We start from the raw sequence: 12653 nt of genomic DNA on the forward strand, positions 1-12653 counted from the left end.
TTTTCATCTTTCTGCAGAAGGTAGAGCTTATGGCATTGCCAGTCATTTATTAGCATCTCACTTGCAATACAACCTTGATTAGTGAGAGCTATGGGGATTTTCAGTTCCGAGTCTTCAGATAATCTATCCTGATTTAGTCATCATATAGTCTGTCCTGATCTGCTATGTAATTTCATAACCCTTTGTCCTGGATTCAGCTGTAGCACTTGCTTTTCTCCTTCCCACTGGCTGGTGCAGTGCTGTGTTTTCAACTTCAGCCTGAGAACAATGCTGATAACACACTGATGTTTTAGTTGTTGTTAAGTAACACTTACTCTGATCAAGGACTTTTCAGTCTGCCAGTGAGGAGGGGCACAGGAAGCTAGGAAGAAGCAGAGACAGGACACCTGACCCAAACTAGCCAAAGGGATATTCCATACCACAGCATGTCATGCCCAGTATATAAACTGGGGGGAGTTACCTGGAAGGCCCAGATTGCTGCTGGGTATCAGTCATTGGGTGGTGAGCAATTGTAATGTGCATCACTTCTGGTTATTGTTTTCTTTTCCTTTTCCCCTTTTAGTTTCATATTCTCCCCCCTTGTTATTTCCCTTATCATTATTATTACTGGTGGTAGTAGTAGTGGTTTTGTATTATACCTTAGTTACTGGACTGTTTTTATCTCAACCCACCATTATCTCTACCACCTAGAAGGAGCAAAGCCCACATTGGGTAGCACACCTAAGTCTAAAAACAATTATTCTGTCTACCTGTGCTAGTTCTTACTTTCCCTGGTATTCTCCTTTCCAGAAGCATTTGTTAATGTAAGATTAATTTGTTGAATCGAATGATAGCCAGACATCACTATTGTTAATGGGAAGGTCCCTAAAGAGGCACTCATGAGGTGTCCAAATAACACAACCGCCACATCACAAATTGTTGCAGAAATTAAGTGACAGAATCAAAACCCAAATCTGCTTCCTGATCCTCTGGGCTTGGCTTCACTAATAGTCTGAAGAAGTCAGATGAGAATTTCTATTAACACATACAATTCAGGATAAACTTACTCAAGTGTGAGATAAACCACAACTGAAGAGGTAACAAATACAACATTTTGAGCACATTATCTAAACTCATATTTTTCAAACACCCAAACTCAGTGTTTAACTCGTGACATGCAGTAACTTAGAAGGCAATAGCACAACCTGGAATAAGCACTGCTGATGTGACTGGGCTTGCAAGAAGAGGCTGTTCCTTCCTGTCTCTGCAGCAAGCCTCTTGACACAGCCTGAACGTGAGCAGCCGTTTGCACACCCCGGCTGGCTACCGCAGGAAGCAAGCACCAATTTAGCCTACAAAGGAAATGGGTAGAAACCCCACTCTTCACCATGCATCTGACATGCTGTACTTTCGACTGTCTTATTTCCAATAAAGGCTACAGAATTGCTCCAGGCCGTCAAAACCCCTTCGACACGCAACCAGAACGAGGCTCTACTGCCATCAGCGCCCAGCGCTTCCGTCTCGCCTAGGCCGCATGCGCAGCAGCCGCCTGTGCAGCCCGGAAAGCGGATGCCAGTTCCCTAGCAGAGGGACGCGGCCCCGGGGCTAGCGGGCGGTGCGCATGCGCGGGGTCGTGCGGGCTGCCCGGTTCCGGCGGAGCGGAGCTGGAACGGGGGCGAGGTCAGGCCAAGCCAGGCTCGGCTCGGCTCGGCTCGGCGGCGGCGTCGCGCCATGCGCGCCTGGTAGAGCGCGGAGGAGTAGGGTGGGAGGGTCGAGCCGCAATGAACTTGCGTGGCTTGTTCCAGGACTTCAACCCCAGGTGAGGGCGGCCCAAGTCTTAACGGGCGGCCTGGGGCCGTGCCGCCTTTTCAGGGACCGTTCGACACCTGGCCGTGTCCCTACAGCTCCCTGTCCCGGCGCAGCGGGTGGGCGGAGGTTCCGCTTCCCGGCGCCGGTAGCGGGACGTGCCCAGAAGTGGCGGCCTGGTGGGGCCTGAGCTGCCGCCGGGATGAGGGATGGGGGGGGGGGGGGGGGGGGGGGGAGTGTAGCACCGCCGGGGCTGACTCTGCACCTTCCCCGTGCAGGCCGAGCCGAGCAGTGCGGCGGGTTGCCTGGGGAGGAAGCCGGCTTCGCTAGTGTTAACCCGGTTCAGCGGTTCGGGGCGGATCGAACGCGCTGTCCCTGATCGGTTCCTTCTCAGCGGGTGCTGGTGCATGCTTCCGTCAGGTGGCTGCGAACGTGGCAGCCGCCACCCGCTCTGCAGGACAGGTTTTAGCCGTTTCCTTCCGTTTATTATTGCTCCAAGCCTCATTCTGGGTTTTGAATGTTTCAACTCGGTGGTTTGGGGTATAAAACCTTACATCGGAAGGTAAAGCTGCCATACATTCTAGCACAGGCGTGCAGCATCTGGTAAAGGCTCGGGTTTTGGAGGTATGAAGGCATTGCCTTTAACTGCCCTCATCTAGCCTTGGAGAACTGCAGAGGGCGAGCCTTAATGCTGGACTCAAAATAAACAGGATTATAGTTGCTACAAGTTTGCCGCCTTCTGTTTTGCCAAGGAAATGCAGATACACATAATGCTAAAAGGAGCCGAGAGAATTAGTTTAACTTTACTGGGCTTGCCATTACTAGGTATTGCAGGAGTAAAGACTGCAAGTAACTTGTGCAGTCAATACTGAGAGTCCTGGGGAAAATCTTTGTGAAAGAGGCCTCGTGTCATTGCCGCTGCAGAAAGCTGTGTTCAGTCAGTTGTTTAGACAAACAGAAGGGTAACCAGTGCTTCAGAAAATGCATTGTTGCGGAGAGGTTGAAATAAACAGTTTAAATATGTGTGATTGGAAGTAATGGAAGAGTAGGAACAGAAGTTCCAGAAGGTCATAAAGTTTTGGTATTGCAAAGTAATGCTTGCAACTTTTTGGGGTGCCATCTAAATGGTGAGTGAGCATCTGAACGTTGCATTTGTGCAGATAACTTCATCTTGAATGTTTTGATGTTTACTGGACCTCTCGGGGAGCAGCAGCATGACCACATGGCACTTTACTGCTCTTTTTATTGAGCACCAAGGGAAAGTGCAAATTACACAAATGCTGGATGCTGGAAAAGCATGGGTAGCCTGGGAAGCTGAGGGACCTCTCTGTTGTTGTGAGGAGTGACACTTGTTTTATATCCTTCTGTCCCATGGTAGCCTCATCAAGCATGTGAGGAGATGCTGACACAATGCAACTGCTTTTTCATGTTAAGAAACAGCTGAGGCACTTGTTCTGAGACTGAGCAGCTGGGTATCTGATGGAGGCAGTGCTGAGCTGATAAATGTTTGATTATTTGATGAGAGTGAAAGTGGGCAGTTTGAGTTGTGCTGTAGAAGTAAGGGTAGTATCCCCAGCTATTGCTCTTCTACTCTATAGCAAGTATTTACTCTGTTCCTTAGGTTTCAAAATACATGCAATTACTTGATTGAAGTGGTTGAAACAAAATTATGTGTTTTCTAAAGCTGTCTGTGAGCTTCTGGTGAACGGTTGGGTGACTCTTTCCCTTCCTGTAGTGTGAGGAAATCATGTACTATGTAATCATTTTGTCTGATTTTTGGTGGTACAAGCAGTTGCTGTGCCACTGCTTTCAAGTGTTCCAAATACATTAATTTGTTCTTAGGTTGACTAGATTATAAAATATGCCAACATAACTATTTGAAATGTGTAAGCACCATCCTCACTATTCTAGTTAAACTACACTCTACAATCACGAACTCTGTTAAAAGCTTAACCTGTTTTTTTTCCTATAATGTTGCTTTTTTCTAACTGAATGTAAAAATAAAAAAAAAAAGGATCTCTGAAGTCTGCCTTATTACAATACATAAGTTTCTAATTTTTAGTTTAAAATAGTATGGCAAAAATTACATGAATTATGTAACTTGATTTTGAACATCAAAACTGATTTGATTTGTATGAAGGAACATGTTTTCTAAAAACATGTACAACTGGTATTATTTCTGAGCCTCTAATAATCCAGCTCCTGTCTGGATCCTTGTGAGAGAGAACTATTTATAGATGTTCATTCATTAAGTTTGTCATGCAAGAATGCTTTTGATGTGTTCTCTTGAAGCACTGGTTTTATAAGTGATGTCATATGCTGTATTTGTGATTAAATATTTGACTCTTCAGGACAGATTTGATTCTTTGCAAGAAGTTTGATGTGTGTTTTCTATTAGGAAATACCCTGATTACGTTTCAGCTGTGACTGATTTTCTAAAAAGTTCATACGAAGTTGCTTCCTTAATTTCTGACTCTGGTGTTTTTGTTTGTCTGTTTAACAGCAAATTTCTTATTTACGCCTGCCTGCTGCTCTTTTCTGTGTTGCTGGCTCTCCGCCTGGATGACAAAATTCAGTGGAGTTACTGGGCTGTATTTGCTCCAATATGGCTGTGGAAGTTAATGGTGATTGTTGGGGCCTCAGTGGGAACAGGAGTATGGGCCCGAAACCCACAGTATCGGTAAGTCAAAGATATCTTATTTTGCAAAAGGTTCTCTGTACACAATCACATTCATCAGTAGTTCTTCTAACAATGTGAACTATACCATCTGGAGGGTTGCTATATAAAATAATCATAACCTATAGTGTATGCAAACAGTTTTATGCAGCAATAGGTGGCTTAATCCTATTTGCAATAGTTTATCACAAGCTTCAGCAATACTGTTTTTGAGAAGCTACAGCTTCTCATGGAGTGTCTTTTTGCACTGTTCTATTAGAACATTGGGAATTCCTTGCTTTAGTATAAGTCATATAAAAATACGCATCTTCATATGCACTAGGAATATGCTATATTTAATTGGATTAATTTTTAAATCACTTTCCTGAAATGTACAATAGCCTGAAAGAGGTTTTTTGCGTTGTTTTTTTTTCTCCTTGGTGTGGTCAGAGAATGTAAGGATGAATCTTCAGTGATTCTTGAATACGCTGTGAACATTGAGAATTTTTACATACTTTAGTTGCAGTTTTAGAAGAAATATTGAAGTAGTTCAATGCACTAAGATAGGCTACTGCAAAGTAAGAGGTTTGTGGCAACAAATTCTGTAAATTCCTTTTCATTTTTGTCAAAGTTGTTTAACAGTGATATTTTAATTGTCAGTCTAATGTAGGATAACTTTCAGACCTCTAAATATATCAGGTGTTCATTCTTCTGGTAATCACAGTAGGATGTGAATTTGAACATGCTGGGGAAAAGAAAAACTACCTTAAGTGCAATAAATTCAGTCCTCTATCTATAGTGATTATTAAATGAAAAAACTTTGTGCATGGGTCCTATTCTGATATACTATATTGTGTGGTTCAGGTCTTCTTAACCCCTTCTGCTTGTGTAGGAAAAAAGTGTGGTTCCTCTGTGTGTTTTATTTTAGTAGTAATAGATGATATTCTGTTGCAGTACCCTGATTTTGATGAAGAAGGAAATCCTGGGGAAAGATGTTGACTCAATAAAAGCTGGTGCAGGAACCAAACAGATAATTTTGGACTAAATTTATTTCCCAACAGCCTTCACGATGTCTTGAGTGTTTATGCAGTAGCAAAGAAATCCTGTTTTTAATGCAGAGCTATGGAATATGTAGAAAATTTTAAACTTGTAAAAATCCCACTGTCTCCTTTGAGGAAAATCCTTTAACTGTGCAGCTTTATGAACAAGAAATCCTGTTGGGTCATCAGGAGTTTAGTTTAATAGCAGCTGTTTGGGCATATTTGTACATTTATTAAAAACAAGTGTTAATATCTGAAATGCAACACTTGTAAATAAGTGTCTTGGGATGCTTGCAGGATCGTATGCTTTCTTACTAACAAGTAAACTGAATGCTTTGTTATCCTCTCTTTAGAGCAGAAGGAGAAACCTGTGTGGAGTTCAAAGCAATGTTAATTGCAGTTGGCATCCATCTGCTACTGCTGATGTTTGAAGTTCTGGTGTGTGACCGGATCGAAAGAGGAACCCATTTCTGGCTTCTGGTCTTCATGCCATTATTCTTTGTATCTCCAGTGTCAGTTGCAGCTTGTGTGTGGGGATTCCGACATGACAGGTCTCTGGAGGTAATGGTTTGTTTATTGCTATAGAGTCATAGACTGGCTTGCCTTGGAAGGGACCTTAAAGCTCATCCAGTTCCAACCCCCTGCCATGAGCAGGGACACCTTCCACTAGAGCAGGTTGTCAAAGCCCCATCCAACCTGGACTTTTATGTGTAGAATTTGTGGAAATGCAAGACTGTATCAATTTTGTAGTAGTTTATCTCTCAGTAAAGCATGAGATGGATGACTGCATCAGTTGAATTAATTGTTTGCACTGACCTGCGAACATGAGTGAAAAGCCAGGATCAGTAATACTGGTTTTCTCATCTCTTCTAGTTTGTTTTTTCTTGGGTATTTTTTTTTTTTCCTCAACTACCACTACCACCTTCTTTTTATTATGGTGTGTTAAAAGAACTCATGCAGTATGAACTCTTACTAGACGCTTAAATGGAAATCACTGAAGAAAATTCCACTGATTGTAAGCACTGTCCCTTGGCAGAATCAGGGTTGAAAATTTCTTACTATCCCAATCTGTGTGCTTAATTTTTAATTTGGGAATACAAATAGTAGGCATAAAGCAGTTGGGTTTTATTTCCTGCCTCTGTTTTCTTTCTCCTCCAACTCACTCCTTTTGGTTTTGGAAGACCTTCACAAGGATTCTAAGATCTTCTCACCATTGTGGTGTTTCACAATAAATTTAGAATTCTTACTGAATTGATACTTTTTTAAAGGATTTTTTTTCTTTTTGCTGTGCCCTCAAGCTCCTCAGTTTTTACTTTTTTATTTCAAGACAGTGTTTCTGTAACATTAGCATAAACCAAGTTATCTCTGGAGAGAGAAACATTTTTGGTAGGTGATTGTTAGGATGGCTGGTAAACTGATACCTTAAATTGTTGATGTAAAAATACTGCAAATAGAATTTCATATAGCAGAGTTCTATTCAGTTAATCATTCCTAAAAGTAAAATTTGTGTAGAAGTATTTGCCTTCTCCTGGCTGATGCTTGATTACCCACTGATTTACAGATGACTGCACAACTGCTAAGTACTGGCATTAAAAGAAATCCACTCACCCCTAAAAGGCAGCAGCTGTCTCAGAGAAAATAAGTTATGCAGTTGAACTGTCAACTTTTTTTTTCTTTTACTAATTTGTTACCTTTTCCTTTTTGACTCTGGGAAGATCTCATTATTTCCCTTTCATTTGCTAGAAACATACCAGGGGCCTGTCTTTAATTAATTCTTGGCAGGAGTAATTGGTGATTAATCTATTATTATTTTTGTAATTATTAAATCTGATATGTATTGTCTGCTTGTTCCTACTCTGATTAGGTGATCAGTAAGTACATAGTGGGGTTTTATCCATGGTGGGCTCAGAAAAAGCTTTCCTTCATGTATTACACTATTTTTATAGTCAGTAAAGTACCGTTTATTTAAGGCGTAATGAATTCATTAAATTGTGAGCCTAGCTACTCCCAAGGATTTTTAAATCCCAGGAAGGTTTTACATCAGGAGACATCTGCCTGTACAGTTACTCTGTTGCAATCACAGCCTCCCAAATTTAGGGATGCTTAGTAATATCTAATGCAAATGCATGTTCCATATTACAGTGATAAACATGAAGTCAGAAAAATCCTTAGATTCTTTGTTATCTTGGAAATGGCTTTATCATGCTAAAGGTTAACTAATGCGTTTTCTTTTTCTAGCTGGAAATCTTGTGTTCAGTCAATATTCTACAGTTCATATTCATTGCACTGAGACTAGATGAAATCATCAGATGGCCATGGCTTGTATGTAACAAGTGTTTTCTTCTTAACCTTGTTTAAATGCTGAATTCCATAAAGATACTTACTGTAGGGAACAGTTAATGTATGATCATGGTCCATGATCACATTCTTGCTGGCTTAACAATCCTTCACTGAATGTTTGGCATTCATTCAGTGGTCATGAGGAATAAGCTGTTCCTGGGGTATTTCATCCTTTGAGGGAGACTGACACGCCATTAGCTGCAATTAATTGCTGATCAATTGTTTAAAGAGAAATCCTAACCAACTAAAATAGTGATGAAAATGATTGGTGGGTTAGAGAATGTGCTGGTAAATATGGTGCAATAAATAACTAGTTTTATTTCCTCTGTCACCATGCCTGTAAATCCACTAACTGTGCAAGTGGTCACTGTCAAAACTTCCGAGATCTTATGTCCCAAAACTTCTGAGATCTTATGTGACAGTTCCTGTGCCTGCGTTTTTGTAAACTACCACAGAACTGGTAACCTGGCATGATTGTGACTGTCCTTTTTATTTTAAAAAAAACTAGGGAAAGGATCCAATTTAGAAACTGTTTCAGTAGGGTGTCCAGTGTAGAGAATGCTTGCTAAAATAATTTTGAGTACTGTGATTTAACATGTTAAATCACAGAAGTCTTACTAAAGTTGAACTACATTGACTCCATTTTAAATTGTTGCAGTTCGATGGGGTTTACAAAGCTGAGGAATCCCAGAGAGCGATGTGGCTTATAGCAGTGTACATGATTTGTGAAGCTTTTCTGTAAGAGATTTTATTATTTAGAGAGCATTACACTTAAATTCCTATTTCTTGTTTACACTTAGTATGTAGACTTGATTTAGAAAAATCCCACACCTAAACCAAATCTAATATGTTGCTTTCAAGGGGAAAAGCAGTTGATTTTCTTTTCTTTCAGGTTGTTTGTGTTCCACTGTGGATCTTGATGTCCTTTCTATGTCTAGTAGTGCTCTATTACATTGTATGGTCTGTTCTGTTCTTGCGCTCTATGGATGTGATTGCTGAGCAAAGGAGGACACACATAACCATGGCTGTCAGCTGGATGACAATTGTAGTGCCCCTGCTCACGTTTGAGGTAGGAAAGAGCATAATCAGTTTGCATCTTGTTCTTTTTAGAATGAGTGGTAATGTTGCTCTGCTTCTACTTGAAATAACTAAAATGAGAATAGTGCTTTTAGTTTTGGAACAAAATATTAACAGCAAATATGAAAGAAAACAAAAGAATTCTATGTTTCTTCCAAGTTCTTTGAGCAGAATATGCATCACAGTGGAACTGTAACTACATGTTTTTGCGGAGGCCATTTTTCTTCACAGATGTGTGAAGTTAGAGATCAGTGTACGTTTTAAGAAGCTTCAACGTGGGTATTGCAGTTAAACTGACATTGTATAATTTCTTTGTCGTTTAGATCTTACTGGTACACAGACTGGATGGGCACAATTCTTTTTCTTTTATACCCATATTTGTTCCTCTCTGGCTTTCTCTGATAACTTTAATGGCAACAACATTTGGACAAAAAGGAGGAAATCACTGTAAGTATTTAAATATCACAGAAACAGATTGAATCTCGAGGCTTAATTTTACTAAGATTTTTATTATCGTAAAGTGTTTTTTATGTATATTCTCGCATGAAAGAACCATATTTGTTACTGTGGTTTCCAGGTGAATGTAAAAAGTTTTCAGTTTTTATGTGCCTCTTGCTTTTATTTTCCTGATTCCTGTAAGCATAACTTGTGCTCAGATTCAACCTGAAGTCTCAGTGGGATTTTAATTATAACTCAGCCTTTCATCCTTTCTTATTTCCATGGGTTTCAGTCTCACGGGACATGACTGGATCACTGTGCTCTGGGTTCTGAAAAATAGTATTGCACCTACCATTTTAAATTAGCATTTGGCCTAGTATCCTGAACCAGTATTTTCCTTCTCTCTTTGGGCAAACAATGCTCTATGCTGCTCAGTGGTAACTTCAGCTGCCTGAGTGGCCAGTGTAGATTTATAGGCTTTTATTCCCATCACAGCTCGCACTGCTGAAAGAAGTGTTTGCACTTTCAGCCATCTGATGTTACTGAACCAGTGCAGATGCTCTTCAGACCAACTTTCCCCATCCACATTGCAGTTCATATTCCTTGTTGACAAGGCAATAAAATTTGTTAGGATTTTAAGAGTTGAAAGGAAACAGCTGTGATACTACATACACTTACTTCAGCTTTAGTCTGATTGTGAAATATACTGAGAATTTCTTTGGTCATGACTAATCTTATCTCCATATATTTAGTTTACTTTTATATTATCTTTTATTTTATTGTTTTTATATTGCTTATATTGTATGGAAAATGGTCACTGGTGCTTTTTGTTTTGTTTCCCTTAATGCATGCCCTCAATAATTTATGGCCAGATAGGTCTTTTGGAGAGCCACATATCATTTATGTAGGGTTAATACGTAATTTTTTTAATAAGACTGTTCACCTCAAGTGGGCCTCAGAAGACTTGCATGAAAATCCACCTTTAAAATTCTAAATGAAATACATCAGTTGGCCATGAAGAATAATCTCTGCTAAAAGATGGGTTGTGTGCTGTCTTCCCTGGTAAATGGTTTTTGTTCAGTGTGAAAGATCTGACTTGGGGAGGCTCTGCCTTCTAGCACTGACCTTTGGTATTGGTTACTAGAGGAGTGCCACCTACTGAACTACAAGTACCACTTACTTAGATACTCTTTCCAAGTCTTTGCATATCGCAAAATCTGTAACAAACACAGAATGTGTACTAGTTTATAATCTAGCACGGGTAATGCCAAGGATGTATGTAATACTCCTGGCATCCCATTAGAGTTGGCTAACCACAAAAATATTTGTGGAATACCGAATGCATATATTTACTACTGTGTCTGCCTATAACCTGTATGTATCAAAGTTGGCATGGATGTCTTCCTATGTGGCACCAATTGCTTTGGTCAAGCAATTTGCTTTTGTGTTCTTTGTCTGTGTACTGATGTGACCTGACACTGCTTAACGGTTGAAATGAAATGGATTCCTGCTGTAATTTATACATATAGATGCACATACAGAGACATGCATACACAGACATGCAGAGGCATGCAAATGTGTGTATACATTCTGTACCTGTGTGTGTGTAATCTGAACACACTGCTAAGCAGCACTAACAAATTTTATATTGCTTATGCAAGTAGTCAAGAGAACTGAAACAGAATTGCATATTCTGCCCACTTATCCTGTTCTGCAGTGTAAAACAATTTTATTTATTTATTTTAGGGTGGTTTGGAATTCGCAAAGACTTCTGCCAGTTCCTGCTTGAAATTTTCCCATTCTTACGAGAATATGGAAATATTTCTTATGATCTTCATCATGAAGACAATGAGGAAACAGAAGAAACACCACTACCTGAACCACCAAAAATTGCGCCCATGTTTCGAAAAAAGACCGGGGTCGTCATCACACAAAGTCCAGGGAAATATGTCATTCCACCTCCCAAGTTAAACATCGACATGCCAGATTAAGATGATGGAAGCATAGTGAACTTGAACTGGGAATCAGCAGACAAATGTATTTCATCTCATGCCTTTCCTGATTACTTTAAAATAGGTATTGCTGAATCAGCACTTGAATTACAGAGTCAGAGATCCTGAAGATAATCTGAGTTTTTCCAGAGATAAGTGGTGGTATCATCTGTGCACTTTCCTGATGGGCTGGTTGCACAGTTGCCTGTATAGTATTTATATGAACATTTTAGCAGTGTAATATATTGTTTAAAAGTCTTGTGTACAGTATAAGTATTATCTAAAAGTATTTTTTTAAAAACCCTGTATGAAATGCCTGTGATATTTGACGCGTCTTTTAGGTCCTAAATATACACTTGATTTCCATGTCTGTTTTAAATGCTTTGGGTATGCCTTAGTACAGTACCTCTTTACTACTTCTGTTCAGCAACAATCGTCTTAACCAGAGAGGCACAGGAGTGTTGCATTTCTCAGGCAAAACTGAAAAGCTTTTTTTAGGGAGGAAGTATAATGTACAGCAGCTTCCATGATGGTTTCAAGTTAGCTGTGTGAATTTTCATGTATTTCAACTTTTGCACTGGCTTAGGAGTTAAATGCTGCTTTTGTTGCTTTTCCAGTTTCATGTTTTAATTCTTGTTGGGCAGTGCCTATACCATTTTTCCATTAGACTGCTTGTTAATAAGCTGTTCCCTCTTGCATTGTGCGTGCAGTCTATGCTGGAAACATTAGTTGTAGGTTTTACAGATGTTGGTTAGCTGGTATAAATATGGCTTGCTCTTCATTACCAACTTTGTGTTGGAGTCAGTGATTAAACTTTTCAAGTTAGGAACTTCGTTGGTGTTCGTATAGCATTTTTCTTGTTTCAAGAAAGACAGCCTTTGACCGATTGTTTTGGACTTCTCCATGCTTTAAACAAAGTCTTTGGAACCTACACTGCAGTATCTTATAAAAACAGATGTCTGATATTCCCACATCCTTGCAGCTGCTCTTTGTGTTTAGGTGAACCCACAATTTAGGTACCTTAAATACCATGGATAGAGTTTCCTTAGTGTCTGCATGGCAATGAGACAACAGCAAAGAGTGTATGGACCTTTCTGCATGTGCGAAAGGTACTTCTGTGATTTAATGCCAGTCAGCAGCTAAGTACCATGCAGCTGCTCATTCAGACCTTGTACCATCCTAGTCCCTGGTAGGATAAGAAAAACTGGGGAAAAGTGAAATCCATGCATTGAAATAGTTGAAATAAAGTAAGACATTATAATAATGAAAAGAGATAACACAACGAGAGGAAAAAAAATATGTACAACCCTGCTCTGTCTGTGCCAA

General features: G+C 40.0%; 1 protein-coding gene across 1 annotated transcript; it reads left to right on the forward strand.

Annotated features, from left to right (window-relative positions):
* The first annotated feature begins 1688 nt into the window (after positions 1 to 1688).
* On the forward strand, positions 1689 to 12298 carry TMEM185A (transmembrane protein 185A). The gene is made up of 7 exons (XM_057424096.1): positions 1689 to 1798; positions 4289 to 4465; positions 5835 to 6042; positions 7720 to 7803; positions 8714 to 8890; positions 9222 to 9345; positions 11083 to 12298. The coding sequence occupies exons 1-7, from the start codon at positions 1761 to 1763 to the stop codon at positions 11325 to 11327; spliced, it is 1053 nt and encodes a 350-aa protein (XP_057280079.1). The 5' UTR covers positions 1689 to 1760; the 3' UTR covers positions 11328 to 12298.
* The last annotated feature ends 355 nt before the right edge of the window (positions 12299 to 12653 follow it).

This window comes from Pezoporus wallicus, unplaced genomic scaffold (genome assembly GCF_028554395.1).
Source record: "Pezoporus wallicus isolate ANWC-B61680 ecotype Strahan unplaced genomic scaffold, APGP_CSIRO_Pwel_v1 contig_8075, whole genome shotgun sequence".
Taxonomy (NCBI): Eukaryota; Metazoa; Chordata; class Aves; order Psittaciformes; family Psittacidae; genus Pezoporus; species Pezoporus wallicus.

Excerpts from the sequence above, each read along its gene's own strand:
- TMEM185A (XM_057424096.1), top strand. The coding sequence starts at position 1,761 with ATGAACTTGCGTGGCTTGTTCCAGGACTTCAACCCCAG. Across the intron at positions 4,466-5,834 it reads GCCCGAAACCCACAGTATCG|AGCAGAAGGAGAAACCTGTG; the intron begins GTAAGTCAAAGA and ends TCCTCTCTTTAG. Across the intron at positions 8,891-9,221 it reads TGCCCCTGCTCACGTTTGAG|ATCTTACTGGTACACAGACT; the intron begins GTAGGAAAGAGC and ends TTTGTCGTTTAG.